The sequence below is a fragment of the Lampetra fluviatilis genome, chromosome 8, assembly GCF_964198595.1.
Source record: "Lampetra fluviatilis chromosome 8, kcLamFluv1.1, whole genome shotgun sequence".
Classification (NCBI taxonomy): domain Eukaryota; kingdom Metazoa; phylum Chordata; class Hyperoartia; order Petromyzontiformes; family Petromyzontidae; genus Lampetra; species Lampetra fluviatilis.
In genome coordinates, this window is record NC_136282.1 from 687,046 (window position 1) to 706,981 (window position 19,936).

The following is a 19,936-nucleotide window of genomic DNA, read 5'->3' on the forward strand; positions in this document are numbered from 1 at the left end:
ATAATATGGTATCGCCAATGCTGTTACATATTATTTGTTGTTGTGACTTGCTGACCTGTCCATCCTGGACATCTGTGAAAAAAGAGCTTCATAGCTTATCGGATACTTTCCCCAGTTTAAAAGAGTCTGATTCTGATATTGTATTGTATGTGTTCAAATACGGTGAAACGTAGTCATCATCGTTTGTGATCTGCAATAGCCGGGAATTTGTGAGTCTGTCCCTGACATCAGAGACACAAGGGTCAACGTAAAAATAAAAACGCATATTGAAAAAAAATGCGACATAGACAGCTTAAATGTCAATGTTGAAACGTACTCTTAGTTCTTTCGGTGAAGTCACGTAGGTAAAAAAAAATAAATTAAAATTAATAAAAAGATCAAAACAATAAAATCACGACGTTTCGGAGGCAACACAAGCTTCAGTCTTCAGGTGAAACTGTCACAGCAAAAAAAAAATACAGATATTTTGCTGTGACAGTTTAACCTGAAGACGGAAGCTTGTGTTGCCTCCGAAACGTCGTGATTTTATTGTTTTTTTAATTAATTAAAATTTCATTTTTTACCTACGTGACTTTACCAAAAGAACTAAGAGTATGAATCCTTGCAGTCACGAAAGCTTCAAATCTAGAATGTTGAAACGGTCTGGTTTTGCCTCTTAGCAGTGGCACAGTACAGCTGCACACTGCGATGTCATCATGTGATAAAATTGGTGTGCGTAAACTTCATATATAACTACATATTTAGCCAACTCATCTAAATGCGAAATCTGTCCGTGGCTAGCCGAGGTTTTACCGTATACACACGAATATGTTTATATGTATAGTAAACCATAAAGCAATGTGTGTTTGTACTTTAAACACTACAATTTAAAGCTTACAACTGTGTTACACACAGATAACTATTTATTAGGGAGGACAGAGGACAAGGAAAGACCTTCAAACCCTCTGCTGCAGCGAGGCAGAATGCCTTCACTTCCTTCTACTCCCCAACATGTCCAACAGGTATGGAATGCCGGGGAAAAACACTTCGCTTAATCCATAGCTTTAATCCATAGCAAAAACAGTTCCTGAACGAGAATTGTAAGTTGGCTGGATGGATGGTGTTGTAACTGACACAGCCATCTCAATATGGGAAGGTTGGGAGTTGAAATATAAAGTTGTGAAATCGTGTAATAATTACTTTTCCGGGAGTGCCACGCTGAGTCTGAAGACTCCCTTTCAGGGTGTCCTGCATCAGGATATTTGGTGAACACCATTACCAATGTTTGCTGTGCCAGTGACACGTAGTGAGCACTCTCCAACTGCTTGAGTACGAATCCTTTTGTGTGTGTTACAGATGCACGTCATAGCCTTGCAAAGTGCTCTATTACACAACATTGGTCAACATGCTTTAATGTGGTGTGTTTGGGCATCTTATGCTTTACAATCAGAATATCCTTGTTTCTTTTGTACTACTTGAGAACACATTGATTATTCCCCTCCAAGGGAGACCGACGTTAACATACAGGGTAGAAAAAGAAGATAGGTTTGGCAGTGGTTTACAAGAACTTCAGGCAATAGCATAACTATTGACTAATTTATAGTTGAAGATAATGAACATCCAATGTGTAATGTGATGCATAATCAGTTCACGTATTCCAATCGGGTTTACTCCATCACATGCAAACTCTGGCCTGCTTTATATTTTGGAAGACTGCCAAATGCCTTGGCAACAGATTTGATGATAAGTGCGTTGAGATCTCGTATTTAAAGTGCGTCATAAACCCTCCATCACCTGACGCGAGCAATTAATGAGGTTGTCACGATGAACAAACGCGCCAATTTATGACTGCTTCAGCAGCGCCAGCAATAGCGTTGGAGGGCAATGTCACAACATTGTAATGGGTACGACATGAGATCGCTCTCCAACGCACCACCGGTAGGGTGCCACAGCAGTAATAATAAATTGGCAGATTTGTTCATGCGACAACTTTATTAATTGGCTTTGGGAGGTGGAGGAGGGTTTATGACACAATGTGACCCAAACAAACAAATCCATTGTGAATCGGAATATTGGTCATGAAAGCCTTTGTGTTCAATTTGAGTGTGTTGTGGTTTGTATATACTTTGTACATGCCTATACATATTACTATAGGCCTAAAAATAATACTAGGTTTTACCATTTCTGGCAATACAACAGGTTTTAAGATTATTGTCATCCAATGATATAGCTGCTCACCCCGAGCTATAAATGCTCTGATGCGTGCATTGTCTTTGTACTGTTTGCCTTTAGTGTTCTCTGGTTTGATACTAGTGAGACTAGGCCATAAAGAAGCCTGTCTCTGATGTAGGCTCATCAGTTGCCAAAGACAATGCGTATATTATATTATCAAGAGCCTGTTTTTGCAATTTCACCTCAAGTACGTGTGGTTAATGCATATTTGATTCTTTGCCAAAGGTTTATATTTGGTGTTTGAACATTTTAATATCTCCTGTTGTATTTCCAGAAAGGTTGAAACCTATTCTTATATTTTCATACTTTGATACTGGCAAAAAAGGCCCCATGACACTATAAGCCTAATTACACTCTCATTGCAAGATCATTTAAACATGTTGGAATTATCTGAATACATTGTATGACAATAACCTTTGTGGCTTCGTGAGAAGTGCCATTGGAACAGAGCAATACAGGACTGTATACGTAATATACGCAGGTGACTTTCTGTACAAATACAGGTATACAAATGCTTTAAAGTTAAATATTTACTTAACAAAATGTCATAAACAATGTGTTGTATAAACAGGCAAATATTCATTTTCTGACACCAAAACTGTGCATGTGATTTGTTTCAGTTCCGGAAAATGACCTCTCTGCCTTCGCACTCTTCCAGTTGTAGTCCAGTGGGGTCACTCTCTCCAGGAGACTCTCTCAGCGAGAGCATCACCACCCCGCTCCAAAGCATCAACACGTCCCCAGCCCACATGGCTCACGTGCCACTCCAATCCTACATCCTGCCTCCCCAGTCTCATGCCCCAGAGCCGCCACCTCAAAGACTCCTTCAGAACAGCGGTAGAACTCTTTATGGTGCCAACATGTGCGGTATGCCAGGTCAAAGCCGTTACGGTGGAAAAACGAATGCCGAGTCAACGTCTCCGCCTGTGCCTGCTGCTCTTCACGGCAGTGCTCACTTGTGGAAACCCACCAGGAGACACAAAGCTGTCGGCCAGCCGTGGTCAGCAGAAAATGCCAACAAACACGTGCTGGAAATGGGCGTCTCTTCTGGCATTGACAGAGTAAGCGCGAGCGGTAGGGTTGCTGCCTGCCAGCATCTGATCCACGCAGTTTGAGACTTGGTACCTGTGATCGTGTCACAGGAATTCGTAGCGAGATCCGGTGGAATTTTGTTGAACTTAATTATACTATACTGCACAGTTTCGATAGACATAAACTGACTGAGAAATATATCTGGGTTTGGTCAACAGTGGAAAATGTGGCAACCTAGTTGAGCATCCATAAAACATAATGCTTTAATATATAAGACACTTAAGTTTAACACATAGGTTTTGTTAGCCAATATGATTTATAATGGATTTTGGTTTAGGCAACATAATGATCTGGTCAGATATGTTTGTGTTGATGGTGGAGAGTCTTAACGACGCATATTTGGCCAGATCATTTTGGGGCTAAATCTTAAAGTGGCCTAAATTAATTATGAATGAAATATTAAGTTGAAGGCTTACATTTTTCTTCAGATACTCTGCATTATTAGACCCTCCATTTGTTTTATTCCAATGTAATATACAGTATAATGTAATTTAAACTGCAACAGTCTAATTGAATGCTTGCGTAATGTTTATGTGACCAAAATTTTCATTTTGGAGACTTCGTAAATCGATTTAATTATCACACCAGGTTATCTTGGAACTTCACCCAGCGCCAGAAATAGAAATCCTTTTGACGGGAGGGGAAGGGGTGGGGGTCTCCTCCCCCACCCGACCCTGTATCACGTGTCCCCCCGTACTCAGAATCCTCAGCGTCTTTAGGCTTTTGTGCTAGCGCTGTAAAGTTTACATGAGCTTGCGCATGAGGCATTATTTTTTACTTCGTTCTTCTAGACAGGAGAGTTCTATATTTAGCTTGGGACACTTCGTGTTGTCCCAAGGGAGTGGGGCTTTTGGCCGCTACACCGCGGCTATGTCGACCAGGCGTAGCCTGCCAGCTGAAGGTATTGGCTAGGACTTGCTAGCCACCTTCACCCATCCACCCGAAAGATATTACTGCGCGTGTTGTTGTACCGAGTATGTCATGGTGTTTCGTCCAGTATTTCGATGACGTTTTGATACTAGGTGGACACCAAGCAGGCTTTGCTTCGTTCGGTTTGACTCATGGTGAACGCTTTTCATTACTTCCGTTTTTTTCTCAACGATGCAAAATGTCCTCTTTTCCCCTCTTAGTTTCCTCATGGTATGGGTGCAGTGATGGGCATGGTTTCGGAGCGAACGTTTATGACCCAGGACAAGATGGCAAAGTTGCGTTTAGGGGCGGCCAAGTCGCTGGTCGCCAACGGCGGCTCTACCAGGTCGCTCATTGTGCTTCTGGGTCACGTGGCATCCTTTGTACAGGTCATCCCCTGGGCTAGGCTTCACATGCGGGCCCTTCATTGGTGTCTGTTGGACCAGTGGGGCCCTGTAGAGGGTTTCACAGGATACTTTGTCACTCTCTCACTCGATGCTGTTCAGGACCTCCAGTAGTGGACCGAGGCAGAACATTTTTTTCTGCAGGGAAGCCTATGGGGTTCTTCAAGGAGGACGTGGTAATTGAGACCGATGCCATTTTATTTGACTAGGGAGCTATTTCTGGCAGGGTTTGAATTGTGGACCATTCACCTGACCTGAGCCTGGTTGGTTGATCATGTCACAGGCAAGGCTGTTCTTCTGCACTGTGACAATACCACCACTGTCGCAATGGTCAACAGGCAGGGATCTCCTCGACATGATGCTTTTATGTGCTAATCACTTGGCCTTTGTGATGTATGCCACGTGATACATTACAGCCTTCTCCCCTGGACCGAGCAGCACGGTATCTCTCTAAGCCTATGTTCTGGTCGGCAAGGCAAGTGTACTTCTTCTGTACGGCTGCTGATGTAAATACAGAGCGATAACTACAAAATTATACTTTTAGGTGGTCAAGCCAGATAACCGCTTCAGGAGCAGGGGACTATCATCGCTGTAATGTCTCCTTCGTATTTGTGGATCAGGAATTGCGTTGTGATACGTTGTACGGTCTCTGTTCTGGATGACCATAGCCGCACACTACTGGAGAGTTTTTAATTTTCAATTTGTGCATCAGGTACCCACATCTGCCATGGATTGTGCAGTTGATGCGGTTTAGGGTGGACCATGAGCTTTGTGGAAGATCAAACCCAGGGATCTTCTGCATTGAGTCGTTCACAAGGTGTTTGTAAGTTATTTTGAGCTCCATTCAGCTCTCAAGGTTCATCGGGGTTGAACTCGCATTGATGAAGGTTAAGCGCATGGGTCCAAAAGGGCTTGCTTGACTTCAAGCGATGATGAGGGATGTAATTGAGATCCTGATGAGTGGGAAAGTGACCGTTTTCTTCGATTCGCAGGACTTCCCAGAGGGTTGCAGGATTGTGGATGATGGGTGGAGGAGAGATGTGGTGACAGCACGGGCAGCCAGGGTGTTGGGGTCGACTTGAGACTCCAACACCTGCCTGAAATGACTGGACCCAGCCGAATGGGCCTTACATCGCCACAGTTTTGGTCGGGTTGTCACCAGGTTCGGCAAGCCATCAATGGACTAGTTCGCATCACCAGACAATGCTAAATTAACCCAATTTGCATTCTACTTCTGGCAGGCCAAGCATGTTTTGCCACAGATACACTCCCACTGGGACCTCGAATTTGGCGTCCGTGTTACCTTCGTTGTCCATACTCCCCGAGGTGCTGGAGAAGGTGGTTGGGGGCAGGGCTCCACCTGATCTTCATCGCATCCAGATTGGTCCGAATGTCCTCGATCTCATAAGGCCTAGCTCTGCTTGTTGCTCACCCTTGGCCCCTGATGAGGTGGCCCAACCTGCCCCAGCAGGGCATATGGTGCCAAGACATCCATTCAGCCTTTGGGTCTGACTGCATGGTTGTTGAGCAGCGCTGGTTCTGCCGCCTCAGCTTGGATGTTGCAGTCAAGGATCTGCTCCTAAAGCCCTGCCAGTGGCATTTCACCAGTGGTATATGCGATGCAGCCTGAGTCACGGATTTTTTGCCTCAGTTGCCAGCTTTCTGTTGGGAAATTTCCGCAAAGGGCTTCTCCAGATTAGGCTTTAAGGTCAGGTCCATTGAGAATGTCGGCCTTACATTCCAAAATCCACGACAGATTGCTTGACTCGTCAGACATTTTGACTCATCCTTTTCAATCATTTAGGTAGGAGAGACCTCCTATATGTTCTGCGGTTTCTGCCTGGAATTACATTTGGTTTAAAATTCACTTTGCGAGCCACCATGGCTTCATATGATGAATAATGTTTATTGCTGATTTTCATGTGAATCTAGAAAGAAACAAATCCCTTCTTCCCCGGTGCCCTTTCATTCCCATACGCACGTCACTTTCCACAGGTGTGGAGCTTGTTCGGGATCTTTTTATCTGAAGCGTTCATCTGCTTAGCAGAAGTCCAACCATTTATTCGCTTTGTCAGCCAGGGGGCAAGTGAAGTGAACCGGCTACCAAAGAGAGCGTATTGCAGCTAGGTTTCGAGAATACATCCTTGGCTGCCTGGCATATTGTGCTTCTCATTACACTCACGGCATGACTGAGTCTTGGGCCACTAGGGCTGGGGGGCTGAGGTTCCATTGACCTGAAATGTGGAGCTCCCCCATGTCTATGCCAGGCATTATCGCTTGGACACTCTTGGTATCCCAGGAAGGTCTGTTTGGCAGCACAGTCCTTTCTGTTGTGATGGACCACTAGTATTTTGTGGGTGTTTTGGTAAAGTCACGTAGAACCTATCTACGTGACTTTAACGAAAGACTCAAAGAATATGAATTCCTGCAGTCACGAAAGCTTTCAGTCAAGATTTAGACCATGAGTAGTTAAATGTACTCCTCTGTAATTTGATTTATTACGTTGTTTACTCTTGATCCTTGGTTTTTTCCAGCACCTTCTTGTTTTCCCTTTAACATGGATTTGGGTGGCAGCCGCTGAATGAATTAAACAGGGCACCACTACCACGTTAATTCCAGTTTTAAGAAGCAGCCACCACTCTGCTCCACTTCCTTCTTGCCCTCAAAAACTAGGTCCTACGGTGGTCCTTTTTTGGTTCTTGACTCATTACTGTGGTGTCACGGGATTATGTTCTACGTGCAGGTCGCTGCGTGTCCCTGGATCTTTTTGCTTTGCTCACACATCACTGAGTATTCTACGCTAGGGGACACGTGATATAAGGCAGTGGGGCGCGGGTGGGTCCTCCACCAGTCAAATGCTTTTAGGTTTCTGGCGCTGGTTCGGGATGAAGTTCAAAGATAAAGTGGGGCTGCTGTCGCCTCTGAAACTGGCTTGATGTGAGCACAAAAGCCCTGTATCACACCGACTTGGGTTTTACTCTCAGCAACAAAAGCCACCTACAGAGGGCGATTTTAAATAATGATGATGCTCAACGTGAAACTTGAAAATTTTACATTAATGTAGAGTTTATTTGATTTGACACAATGGATAATCCCATTTAGCCAGTTGCCCAGCTATTTTACAAGGGAGGTCCTCGGTGCGTGAGCGCAGCAATAACAACAGAAACAAAAAGCAAAAACATGAAATGTTGCAGAGAACACGTTCAGGGTCCTTCACGAATAATGCACAACGAACAAACGAGGTATTTGACGGGCGTAAAACATGTAACACGCAAATAATAAAATAACCGTGCAAATATATAATATCCAGCAGGAGGTGCCAGAAAAACAGTTATGTACTGGTGTAAGGAAGCTCCCTATTTTAGTCTTAACAGTGACAGAAACAACTTGTGGTCAAAACACGGTCTGAAGAATTCAAGAGTACTAAAAATGATTTGACACCTCCGATTGTTTTCAGTGTGTAAAGTAGACTGGAATACAAATATTTTAATACAGATAACTTACATTTGTCTACACTGGTCTAGAGGTGAACACCACAGATGGTTGCCGTTGTATTTTCCAGCCAAACTGGCCTCACCATTAAAATTGTCACGGTGGTTGATTTATTAGGTTAAGAAATTTTCATTACAACAATTTACCTCTGGGTAATTTATATTTAATGTGCAAACTGTAACTATGATATAATTTAGCTACATACGTTACATCTATAACATCGTGGCATCAATATTCTCAGTGGTTTACTGTTTGAACACATTTTCTCCCCTCTTTTAAATGTAGAATTTAGAGGAATATACCGGTGAATTTGGACTTTTTAAATTAATTTCAATGCTATTGTACATATGGAAGAAAAAAAAACTCACAACCTTCACCATCAGCAACTTCTTATCACGGAACACTCCCTTTCCTGACAACACATTACCCGAAGCATAACCTAGAGATCTCCGAAGCGTTGAAGCTGCAGACTTGATAACTGGTGGTGGGTGAGGTATTCTTGATCTGTGCTGGTACCAGTTGTCCCTGAGGGTTTTATTTGAAATGGATATTCATGAACTTGATCCAATACGTGCCCCTATTGAATTTTGTTTTGAGCCTGAAAATATGTTGACGTTTTTGGAGCCACGTTTATGTTTGCATTTTTGTTTGGCTTCCCTTTGTTGCCCATACCCCGCACCTTCGATGAGCACAGTTGGCTACCCACAGTGCAAAAGAAGTTCAACATACATACATACTTATACCTGTCAACCCCTTATCAGTGCCTACTTTATTACAGACCAATTCAGACCTTATTGGTCACCCTGTGCCCTTATAAATCTCAACGTTCATCCTACAAAGTCCCATCACAAGGTAGAAATACAACCAAATAGACCAAAAACAATGTGCCCGTATTGAAATGGCTGTACGCCGTATGGACCTGAAAACTACATTTTCCTGTACAATAATACCAGCAAATCGTATGGGTTGACAGGTATGCATACTTGTTTTCTGACAATCCCACTTGTAAGAGAATCGCTGATGTCTTTCCCTTATTAAGTTTCCATTCTTTGGGTTGTAGGAAAATGTAATTTCAAGCCTGTGCATCACCCAATAATACTACGTAACTACTGCACTTTTTTAATGTTGGGAAAATTATGGTTTTGAAATACTTTTGCTTTTCTAAAGTGATATATCAAATAAGGTCGTTTTAAATTAACGCGATCCATGCGATTCCTGTGTGGACATGACGCAGATGTAAGTTATTTGAATGTTTCTTTGCTATAATTGTATTTAATTAAAATGTTTTATTTTTTTACAGGAGAGGCCTAAAAGTGTCTCGGACACTGGAGCTATTGTAGGTTCCTCCAGAAGCAATAAGATGAGTGCGGAAGAGCAACTGGAAAGGATTAGGTTGCATCAGCAGATTGTGCAGAAGAACCGTAGAAAATCTCTGTCCACGGACCCCAGCCTTGAGGCTGAGATAAATGCTCTAAACATGTCTGTACCAAATGAGCAAGTCAGAAAAGACAGGCTTAGGATACCCAAACGGTCTGCCACCGTGGATTGGAGTGCAGGAAATCCCCCAAACCCACCAATGAGATCGGTGTCTATGGAACGGACGGCTGTCATTGGATGCAAAACTCCTCATAGGCCAGAGTCCCTCGGTGTCCCCAAGGTGAACAACTGCATATTTTACAAACAGGGGGGGAAAGTCAAATATATTTTTGTCAATGTATGGTACTTTAATTTTCATTATCCTGAACAACTTAGGGATGTTACCACTTGTCCCGTTGTGATTTGGTGCTTTGCCATGAATTACGGTCGGCATTAAATAATAACCTTTGCATTTATATGGCGCTTTTAAATGTCTTGGCAACTCAAGGTGCCTTGCGTGTCACATTTCATGTCAAGCATTCGAAGGGCACTTGCAGTGGCATCCACCACTATTGGGCAGAAGGCGACTCAGCACCGGCCTGCAAGCGGGCATTATTCTGACAGTAGGAGGCGACGATTGTTATGTATTGAGTCATTTGCAAGTAATATTTTAAATTTGTCAAATCTGCACCATGATACTGGCACACAATGGCCTACTCTTGCAAATGATTAACTGTGAATAACCGAACTAATAATCAATATCTATTGTAATGTATATGATTACATTACCCCCACCAGCCCTGGGCTTCGCACCTGATTAGCACACAAGTGACGACATCATATTTATCCCTCTATTTAAGGCCGAAACAGGAAGATTGCTCCACAATTCTGGCTGTCGCCTGATGAGGCTGGTTGTAATTATCGGCAGAATGTCGTACTCGAATTGTAAATGCTGTTGGTTTACTCGCCAACACACCGGTGTGCTGAACTAGTAACTCATTGGCATGTTTTGTTTTACGTGACAAATCTAACTAATTGGCTGTGTCGGGTGGTGGCGGGTTTTAATGACACATTTATATATTTTACAACTAATAATGTATTCGTTCATTGAAATAGAATAACAAAAGTCATTGGTTAACGGTTTTAATGGCAACATGTTTATATGATTCAGGTTTGAACGTTAAGTACAATTACATGCACAGCTCAAAGAGACGTTATGTCATTAAAAGTAATAAGGGTGGCATGTGACGGTAGGACTGTGACATGTTTAGTGACCCTTGATGTTTGCAGGTTCGAGGAAAGCAAAGGGACGACATGGATATCAGTGCGCTGGAACAGGCAGTGAGGGCATCTGATGCCACAGCAGTCGAGACCCCTGCGCAGGAAATAGCTCGGCTGCGTGCCGAGCTGGAGGCTGCGGATTTCACCTTTCAGCATTCCGACAGCGTAAAACCCTCAGCCTGTCATTGCCAGCTCTCAACATTTTTGTGCTATTTAAACATCTCACCACGGTGGCGAGATGTTCACTACCTCACCTGGTATATAGGAGGCCGTGGGTTCGATCCCAACCCGTGATGCCTGTATGTTTTGGAGTTTGCATGTTATCTCTTTGGTTGCGTGGATTTTTCTCCGGCCCTCCGGTTTTTACCTCCACGTTTAGAAACATGCGTTTAGACTATTTGGCTGCTTTAAATTTAAACGCGATGAGCCGCTTTGTGGCTAGGTCGCTTCTGAAAAAGAGATATATACTGGTAGTAACCTCCTGGTTACACCAGCCCACAGGGGATTATTTTGTCCGTCCGTCGTGCAGGGAGGAGCTGGGTGGGGAGGGAGGGGCTGGGTGCGGAGGGTGGGGCTTGGTGGGGAGGGGAGGGTGGGGAGGGGCTGAGTGGGGAGGGTGGGGAGGGGCTGGGTGGAGAGGGTGGGGCTGGGTGGGGGGTGGGGCTGGGTGGGGAGGGGCTGCTCACCCCGTGGTGCCCTTAACACTTGGTTGGACAGCACGGCGTTCGGGGGGGGATGGACAGTTGGATGAGTGGGCATGTTTATCCTTCCCCCCACCCTCCCCGACATCATCAACCAATCGCGGCGTTGCTCGATGTTCGGTGGGGAGGGGATTGCATGAGTGGGTGTGTTTACACCCCACCTCTACCAATGGCGGCCCGCTCGGCGTTTGGGGGGGGGGAAGTTGGATGATTGGGCGTGTTTACCTTCCCCCACCCTCCCCGACATCCTCAACCAATCCTGGCCCTGCTCGGCGGTCGGTGGGGGGGGGCATGGGTGAGCTGCATTCCGATGCACGACAGACAAATAATCCCTGGTATGCAGTATGGAACCTGTTGTTCCTACCTGTATCAACGTTTAACCTACTCACGCCGGCTTGTGCCCGCCCTCACAGTCGGGCATATTTGCGGAATACACCACGCCGCCGTTGACCCTGGCCATTGACCGAGCAACCCAACGTTACTACCAGCTCCCTCCGCAGGAATGTGTTAGTTCAGTAGGCCTTACATGGTAAAATAAAAAAAAATGTAGTTACATTTATAGTTTAAATTAAAATTGTTTAGTTGATCCAGCAGCAGCACCCTTCCATCTTGTTGCTGATCAAACCTTGCACTCTTTCATCTTTCATTCCTCCTCGACACCACTAACCTTTGTGACTAACCATAATTACATTCAGTTGTCTGTAAAACAAAAACATTGGTCATTTGCACAATGGCCCTGAACTAATACGGTCACTTTATAGTGAAAATTGCATTAATGATGAGAAAAATTATTGTTCTAAGGAGCATTTTGTGCTTTTTCCGACAGGGAAAAACAAGATACAATATTTGATGTGTCCAGTATTCCAATACTTGTGATCGTGTAAATGTCTGAGAAATCCTCTTATTACATTTTAGTCTCCACTGCCATTTGGTTTATATCCATGAAGCGTATGCTTTTTTGGCTACGTAAAAAAACATATCGAAACGTATAAACGTTTTCCATTCCAATTGCTATAATTGCCCCGATCCAGTACTCTGGAAAACTTCGATGACCAGGATTTTGGCAAGTCCTGGTTTTGTTACTTAACGTGTATGTAATATATTGCATGCACTGCATTGCTGTGCTGCAATGCATGCCCTCAGTATAACCACTCTGTGTTGGCAGCCGTGGAGTCCTGGGACGACGGAGACGCCGACGAGGGACGAGACCCCGGAACAAGATGAACCCCCGTGCACACGGGAGCTGGAGGCCCGGCAGCGCAACGTAGACAAGATAAAGTGCATGCTTGCCAAAGCCAGGCAAGCACATGCATCTACGCTCCCAAAATACGCCCACCTACAACCGTGTGTTAATTGGCTGACATTGTAACAACAAAACACTATACACAATTTTTATTTTACCAGGTAAGGCCCACTGAGCTGTATCGCTCTTTTTCAGAAGCGATCTGGCCACAAATGAAAGCTCAACGAAGTTGCTTATTGCGTGGAAATGTCTAGCACACAGCAAGTCCAGTGTGATAACCATAACACCACAGCAACATCCCATATTCTTTTGAACCAAGCATCAGATATGTAATATTGGAGAAGTTAACGCTTTTAGTTGTAAAACTTCCTACGTTTATAAAGACTGTTTATTGCTGTGTGCTGTGACGAAGTGCTCGACGCACATTCCAAGCGTTTTTATATTTTACAGATGCTTCGGTGGACTGGGGCATTTGTGGCGCTTATCATTTAACGTGTGTTGATCGAATATAATAAGTATATCATATATATATGTTCACAACTAATGCCACTCCTTTGCTTTAATAGTTTGTACAATGTGACATCGCTGCCAAGTGGGAACGACGGAGGAGAGGTGGCTGTAAATTCACAGCTTTTGGAGCAGGAAAGGAAGATCACGCTGTCGTGTGCACTCGCAGCCGAGGCGTCCCGGCGCAGCAAGGCCCTCTCTGGTCAGTGGAGCCGTGCGCCCGAGTCCCAGCGATCGCAGCGATCTCAGCACCCTCACTTCCACACTCTCATTTCTGCCATCGTAATCGGCAACATTGGAGTTCATGCATCCTTCTCAAACATTTTAGTGCCTTAAATGAGCTTCATGGGCATAAAAAACCCAAATGAGCATGTGGACTATTGTAAATTGACTATTTATATTTGTGGAATAATTATATTTACGCGAAAGCCTACGTGTCAAACTATTTGTAAAAGGCTCAATAGTTTATAATAAAAAATACCAACGTATTTTTTATATCAATAGCAACAAAATTATATGTATTTTATTCGTTCAATGTTCCCATTAATGCCATGCAAAATCACAAATCTCTGTAAACATTTTGCATATTTTGCATAATTAACGCCCTATTGCAAATGTGACGAAGTGCCAATTGGTAATCACGTAACCGACCCATGGTTCATTTGCGTCCCTAGCAAACCCTGATGTTATGGAAGGGATTATCAATCACAACACACAGCTGTAGTGTTTGGGCTGTTGCTTTTCAAATGCCAAAGAAAAATATTACAATGCACAGATCACCTTGGACGAGTGCGGTATTTAACCGTTATTTTGCGTCTTAAGTGAATGTACTGTTTTTATTAATAATTGTGTCACGCAGCATGTTATTCTTTTCCTTGTAGCCAAAATTACATCTCCTAAAAAGATGTCATCTCCATCGCCAGAGAGCCCAACCGGTGGAGGAGAGCAGTTTAGCTTCAAGTGAAGTGTCACTGGTGAGGCTCACTGTGCTTATGAGTTACACAAATGCGCGTTACCAGAACTCAATTTGTGTGTTGTCACATGCACTTCGCATTAATCTGTCCAGAGTTTGCTTGTACTGAAAATATTCCGCTGAAATCATGTAGTCCCAGGGGGCCATTGGGCTGATGGGTTTTTTGGGGATTTTTTTTTTGTGTAGAGACGGATGTATGAAGAATACGTATTGTTAAAGTAATTATAAGCAGTATTTTGGTGGCTCTCGTGAGTTTGCAAAAGCCAGGCCGAGTAATGTATACTCTACAAGATATTCCGAAATTATGTTGTGGCTTAATATAATAACAAGTGAGCACAACCGTTTTCACCTCCGATAACATTCAGTTTTTCTGCCGACAGGGGAAGGAATTCCAGAATGCCGATGGTGCCCAAGAGCAGCACAACGTGTTAAGGGATGTCACGTAACGAATTGCGAATGCATATTAACGCATGGTTTTGCCAAAATTGTAAGTTCACTAGGCCCAAATCAATCGACTATGACTGAATGATTGAGACACTTTTAAAAGTATTGACATTTTTCATTCAGTCGCTTGACGGCCTATAATTAGTTAGGGTCATCTTATTGAGGCATAATGCGTTAAATATTTGAACCACACGCAAATGTGTGTTTCATTTACCAATATCTAGAAGAGATATACATATTGAATCAGAGTAGTATAAATTAGTCGGTTAATAACTGGATTTTGAATTTGAAAATCAAGGTAATTTTTTTAAAGCTTTCCAGTTATTCCGTTAATTAAAAAAAGCATTCTAATGTTCATATTATACCAACGCATTTCCCTGATATGGAAAGTACTTGAAACCCATTTTAACAGATTCAAATCTGAATTTTAAAAAAATGTTGCTTTTGAAATAACAGATTAATGCTCAGATGTGTTAACTGCTGAGGGTGTCAGGGCTCCCTGACGACACGTATCTGGGTGTTGCAGTAGTATGTAGTCTCTTCGGACATTCACTTTGGTCATTAGTATTAGCATGGCCTTTACGAGCCCTAAATAGCCTTTCCCATTCCCTATGTTTATAGCCCCCTTTTTCCATGGACAACTTGACTTCATTGTATTTACATGTTTTTCTTTTTTAAAACGTGACTACATACGTTGTTGAGCGCATCTTAACATGTGGGAGCGTGTCCGGTTTTAATGTTAACATTTTTTAAGTGAACGGAAAGGACACGTCTATGAAACTTTTCCATGGAATGAGGGGAACCTTTGCTCGAAATCTCATTGCATGCCCTTGTGTAGCACATTTGAGGTTGTGCTCATTATGAGAAAATCACAATGTGTTAATGCAATTATAAAATGTATGCAAATAATATAATAAACTCATACTTCCATGATTATGCTAACATTTTGGATTTTAGTATATCTCTTAATGATGTAAAATATATTTTTATTCGAATACAGTTGTAGTCTGGAAAGTATCGTGTCACACAAGATGAGTAACTTAATGATTAACATTCGTGAAAAGTATTTTCACCGTATGAGGCAATTAAATTGATGTCTGCATAACCACGTAGCTATAACGTGCTCAGAAGTCTATTTACAAAGTATTGAACTAGTTTTTTTTAACTGTTGTACGTTAATTACCGCAAGCCATGAAACATTTTAAAGGTGCCGAAGAAATATGACTAAACAAGGATCTCGCAACACTATTAAACCGCCTCTGCGGAGAGGGTTAACCACGTAATGCAAGCGGCACGAATACGTGCGAAACATGCAATGCCCTCCAGTGGAGGCACGGGGTGATCAAACGTGAAAACACAAAAAAACCCAATGATGTGTAAGTGTAATTGCAGTAAAGTTTCACAAGCAAACCGGTATTGTAGCACAAACGGCAATTTTAGTGGACTTTTAAGAACCTTTCTCCCATTTCATGAGACGGGAATTGCGTTTAACACTTTGGGTGGTGGATGAACCTGCTTTTCGGAAGCAAAAAAAATCAAACAAATGGTTGTGGACATATCTTGACTTATTTCCCTTTCTAACCACACGTCTCCATTTCTGTCAGTGGAGGGAGGGGATCGGTCCACAACATGTGTGGAGTTGGACATCAATTTAGTTGTTTACTCGCGCAGCAGTAGGACGAGGAGGATTGCCTGCTCAGAAATGGATTAACAAAAAACAATTTCGCGTATTTAAACTAAAAATTACAAACTGCCATTTGGCACGAGTTTTTAAAAGAGGTTGTTGTCCAGAAGACATCGTTTTTTTTACATTGGTAAATGTCTGGAACCATCATCTAAACCACTTCATATAATAAAGTTGCATTTTCCTCACATTTGTTGAATCGTACATTTATTAGCTTGACATTTGTGCAGTTTCATTACTGAGGTAAAAGCTACCAGCAGTAAAGCTAACAGTGGATAAGAGTTTATGCGCATCATAAGTTCAACATATCTGAACAATGTGAGAGCAAGGGTTACGTGGAGGTAGAACTTATTTAAGCGCACTGTTTGTGACATGCTGGAAAGAGTCGTTATTCACATCGCCATAAACATATCCATTAAGTGTCTATGGTGCGGTGCGTGAGTTGGAAAGATTGTGGGGCGTAGTTTGCTCTATGTCATACAAATTCAGCAACGTCCAAGTAATTTTCTAATTTCAATCGTGATTCCCACACAATGGCCTACTCTTTTTAGATTGACGTAGCAATGACCAGGGAGGACTGCCGGAGTCGAACCGCAAACCTCTGCAAACAAGTGGCAAACGGTGATACCACTGGGCCATATCACCGCCCCATTGTGCCACGGTAAAAAATTCTTATGGACGGTATCTTGAAGAAAAAAACCTTGTTCCATTTATAGTTGGATTCCAGCGCCCTGTTCTGCAGATAGTAGCGATACTAAGGTGGAACTACCATAAGGGCTGGATATAATCGGGTCTCAATCTGCCACATGTACACATTTGTGTATGTGAGAAACCAGTGATTTATGGAGATTGATGATGGAAACGATACTCGTTTGTCCAATTTGAACTTTTTATTTTATCAAGTAAGGCCCACAGTTCTATAAATACTTTTCAGAAGCGACCTGGCCACAAATTATAGCTCAACGAAGTGGCATATTACGTGGAAATGTATAGCAGCCAAATGCTCTAAACGCACGTTTCTAAATGTGGAGGGAAAAACTTGAGGACCCGGAGAAAAATCCACACGCACGCTTCAAATATACAGCAGGCGTCGAGGGTCGGGATCGAACCCACGACCTGCATACCAGGCGAGGGAGATGACATCTCAACATCGCGGTGCCCCTGAGATGAAGTGTTATGCCACTCTTGAGCCAAACTTAATATAATTCATCTTGCTGTGCACAGTAACGGAAGATGTGACAAGAGAACATCTGACCCTCTTGGCTCCTGGCAATAGAAGACCCAACACTGAAATTCCACAAGGGGTCGCACTTTCTCTAGTAATGAGTGCAGGGATTCCCCCTTGTTGTGCCCGTGGTTAAAATCTTGCGTGAGTTCAAACCCAGGTCCGATGGTCGTCGAGTCAACTTCTCGACACTATTGGGTGGCTAAATGACTTCCTCTTTGGAGTGACTGGCCCTCGCCCTTGTGAAGGTGGACTTTCCATCACTCGCTCAGGGCTCTTAAGCGAAGGTGGTGCAACATGCGGGGAATCGCCACCTGACTCGCACAACTGCAACAATCTGTGCCTGGGGACAGAGCGACACCGTTGTGATGGTTAACGGGAGCCGCATCGAATCACGCGGGTCAACTGCATCGCACGAAAGCAATTCAAACGGAAGTTTCCGTGACGAGAACAATGCAGATGGTTCAAGGCGGTAAGCCAGACGAGGATCTGGCCACGGAGTTATTGTTGCGTGGTGTTTAATACAGACAAGCCATCATTCATCATGTTCTAACCACTGCTGGATTAATGACCGTTCATTGCCACGTCCCGCTCCTGTTCATCCTCTCCCACGTGGATCTCAATCTGAATTCCACAAATGTCCCACGTGCACGCGTTCTACCGCTGTGCTTCTTCCGTTATTCGACGCACAAAAAGGGGAAGCGCAGATTTGCTTCAACCACGAGTCGTGGTTGATTGTGAAAATATTTCAACCTGTTAAATCCCTTGAGATGGAACATCCTAGCTTGCAACGGTGTCCAATGGCGTGATCACTAATTGCGTTTACGGTCAGCGTAATAGGCTCGTCACTTGATTAACAAAATAAAATAGGCGTACATATCCGTGCATCTCCAAATAAAAAAAAAACATAAAATAAGTGTATCTTACACAACCAATCAGACCCACGGCCTTGTGGGAGTGCATAATTTAAGCAGAAATGTTTCAAGACCAGCAAACTGTGGACTGGTTTCGACACACAGGGTCTCATCAGGCTTTGTTTTACTTGTCCTAGTGTTGACAATGCATGTTACATATCGCCACTAGATTATCTCTATACCGTATCTTAACACAGCTTTACTTTAGTGCATGGTGAGTGTTCTGCTTGAAGTGTATAGGTTCGTTTAACAAGAAAATAGCCTTTCCAGAGTATTCCCAATTCCCGATTTTACTCGGGCCCACCTTTGCGAGCTCTTGCTGTGCCTCATATCGTGGAATTATGCTGTAGTCATTCGGATTTAAAAAGGAGACAAATATAATGGGCTAACCGTCCAGCGGTAGATTAAGTGATCACAAATTCTTCAACAACGGTGTTGAAAGATTTAATTATAATAATAATGCAATTTATTACGCGCGCAAATTTTCGGACGTAACGGCCGCAACTCAGAGGCTATGGTAGACAAAATGGGCTTCATAATTGAGCCCAATGGTGATAAACCCTTGACCCATAAATTGTGGCATGTAATCTGACCTTTAGCATTCAATTACCTCGACAAAAACGAAACGAGATATTAACAAGCTTTCTCAATTGGGAGGCAGCAACTGCCTTGCTTTTACAAAATCTATTATTCTTTAAACATTTTTTGTTTTAGAAGCAACCTGGCCACAAATGATAGCTGTGGCTTATTACTTGGAAATATTATATCAGCCTAATATTCTAAACTTACAATTTTCATTCTAAATGTGAAGGGAAAAACCGGAGGACCCAGAGAAAAATCCACGCGACCACGGGGAGACAGAGAGAGACACGCAAACTCCAAATATATACAGTAGGCGTCAGGGTCGGGATCGAATCCATGACCTCCTGTATACCAGGCGATGGAGTTAACATCGCGCCACCACGGCGCCCAAATAATGTAATGACACTTCCCAGTTAAAGACTGAAGGTAACTTTTACATGAAATAGTTAATATTGATTTCATTTATGCAGGCGAATGATTATTAACAGGCTTCATTGTCAGTTTAACACGTAGGCTTTCGCGACCAATATCATTCATAATACAGGTTTTTTTTGGGTCAGATCGCATAAATATATACATGTGTCGTTAAACCCGCCAACACCCAACACAGCCAATTAGTAAGAGCTGTCACGTGAACAGAACATGCTTATTCGTCACTAGTACAGCACATCGGTGTGTTGGAGAGTACGACGTTTCGCCAGTAATTACAACTAGCTTCATCAGGCGACAGCCAGATTTGCGGAGAAGTCCACCTGTTTTATACATTGAACCAATTTTAATAAATAAAACAAATCTGGAAAAATTTACTTTAAAGAATACATGTATCCAGTATTGTATTCGAATAAGATCTTAATAGATACATTTAAAGCTAAATTGGAGTGATGAAATAAAATATGTTCACGTGAAGTGTGTGTTAAA

The 19,936-nt window shown here is 43.0% G+C and overlaps 1 protein-coding gene across 9 annotated transcripts in view; it reads left to right on the plus strand.

Annotated features, from left to right (window-relative positions):
* LOC144933764 (uncharacterized) overlaps window positions 1–16,485 on the plus strand; it is a 126,747-nt gene extending 110,262 nt beyond the window's left edge. For 8 of the 9 annotated variants that reach the window (XM_078858841.1, XM_078858842.1, XM_078858837.1 and 5 more), the window contains 8 exons: window positions 895–1,001; window positions 2,832–3,272; window positions 9,409–9,765; window positions 10,755–10,910; window positions 12,612–12,745; window positions 13,256–13,398; window positions 14,078–14,170; window positions 14,550–16,485. In XM_078858841.1, the coding sequence (XP_078714967.1) occupies window positions 895–1,001; window positions 2,832–3,272; window positions 9,409–9,765; window positions 10,755–10,910; window positions 12,612–12,745; window positions 13,256–13,398; window positions 14,078–14,160 (1,421 nt within the window). In that variant the 3' untranslated portion in view covers window positions 14,161–14,170; window positions 14,550–16,485. The remainder of the gene's footprint in view (window positions 1–894; window positions 1,002–2,831; window positions 3,273–9,408; window positions 9,766–10,754; window positions 10,911–12,611; window positions 12,746–13,255; window positions 13,399–14,077; window positions 14,171–14,549) is intronic. The other variant, XM_078858839.1, reaches the window with a different exon arrangement.
* The last annotated feature ends 3,451 nt before the right edge of the window (window positions 16,486–19,936 follow it).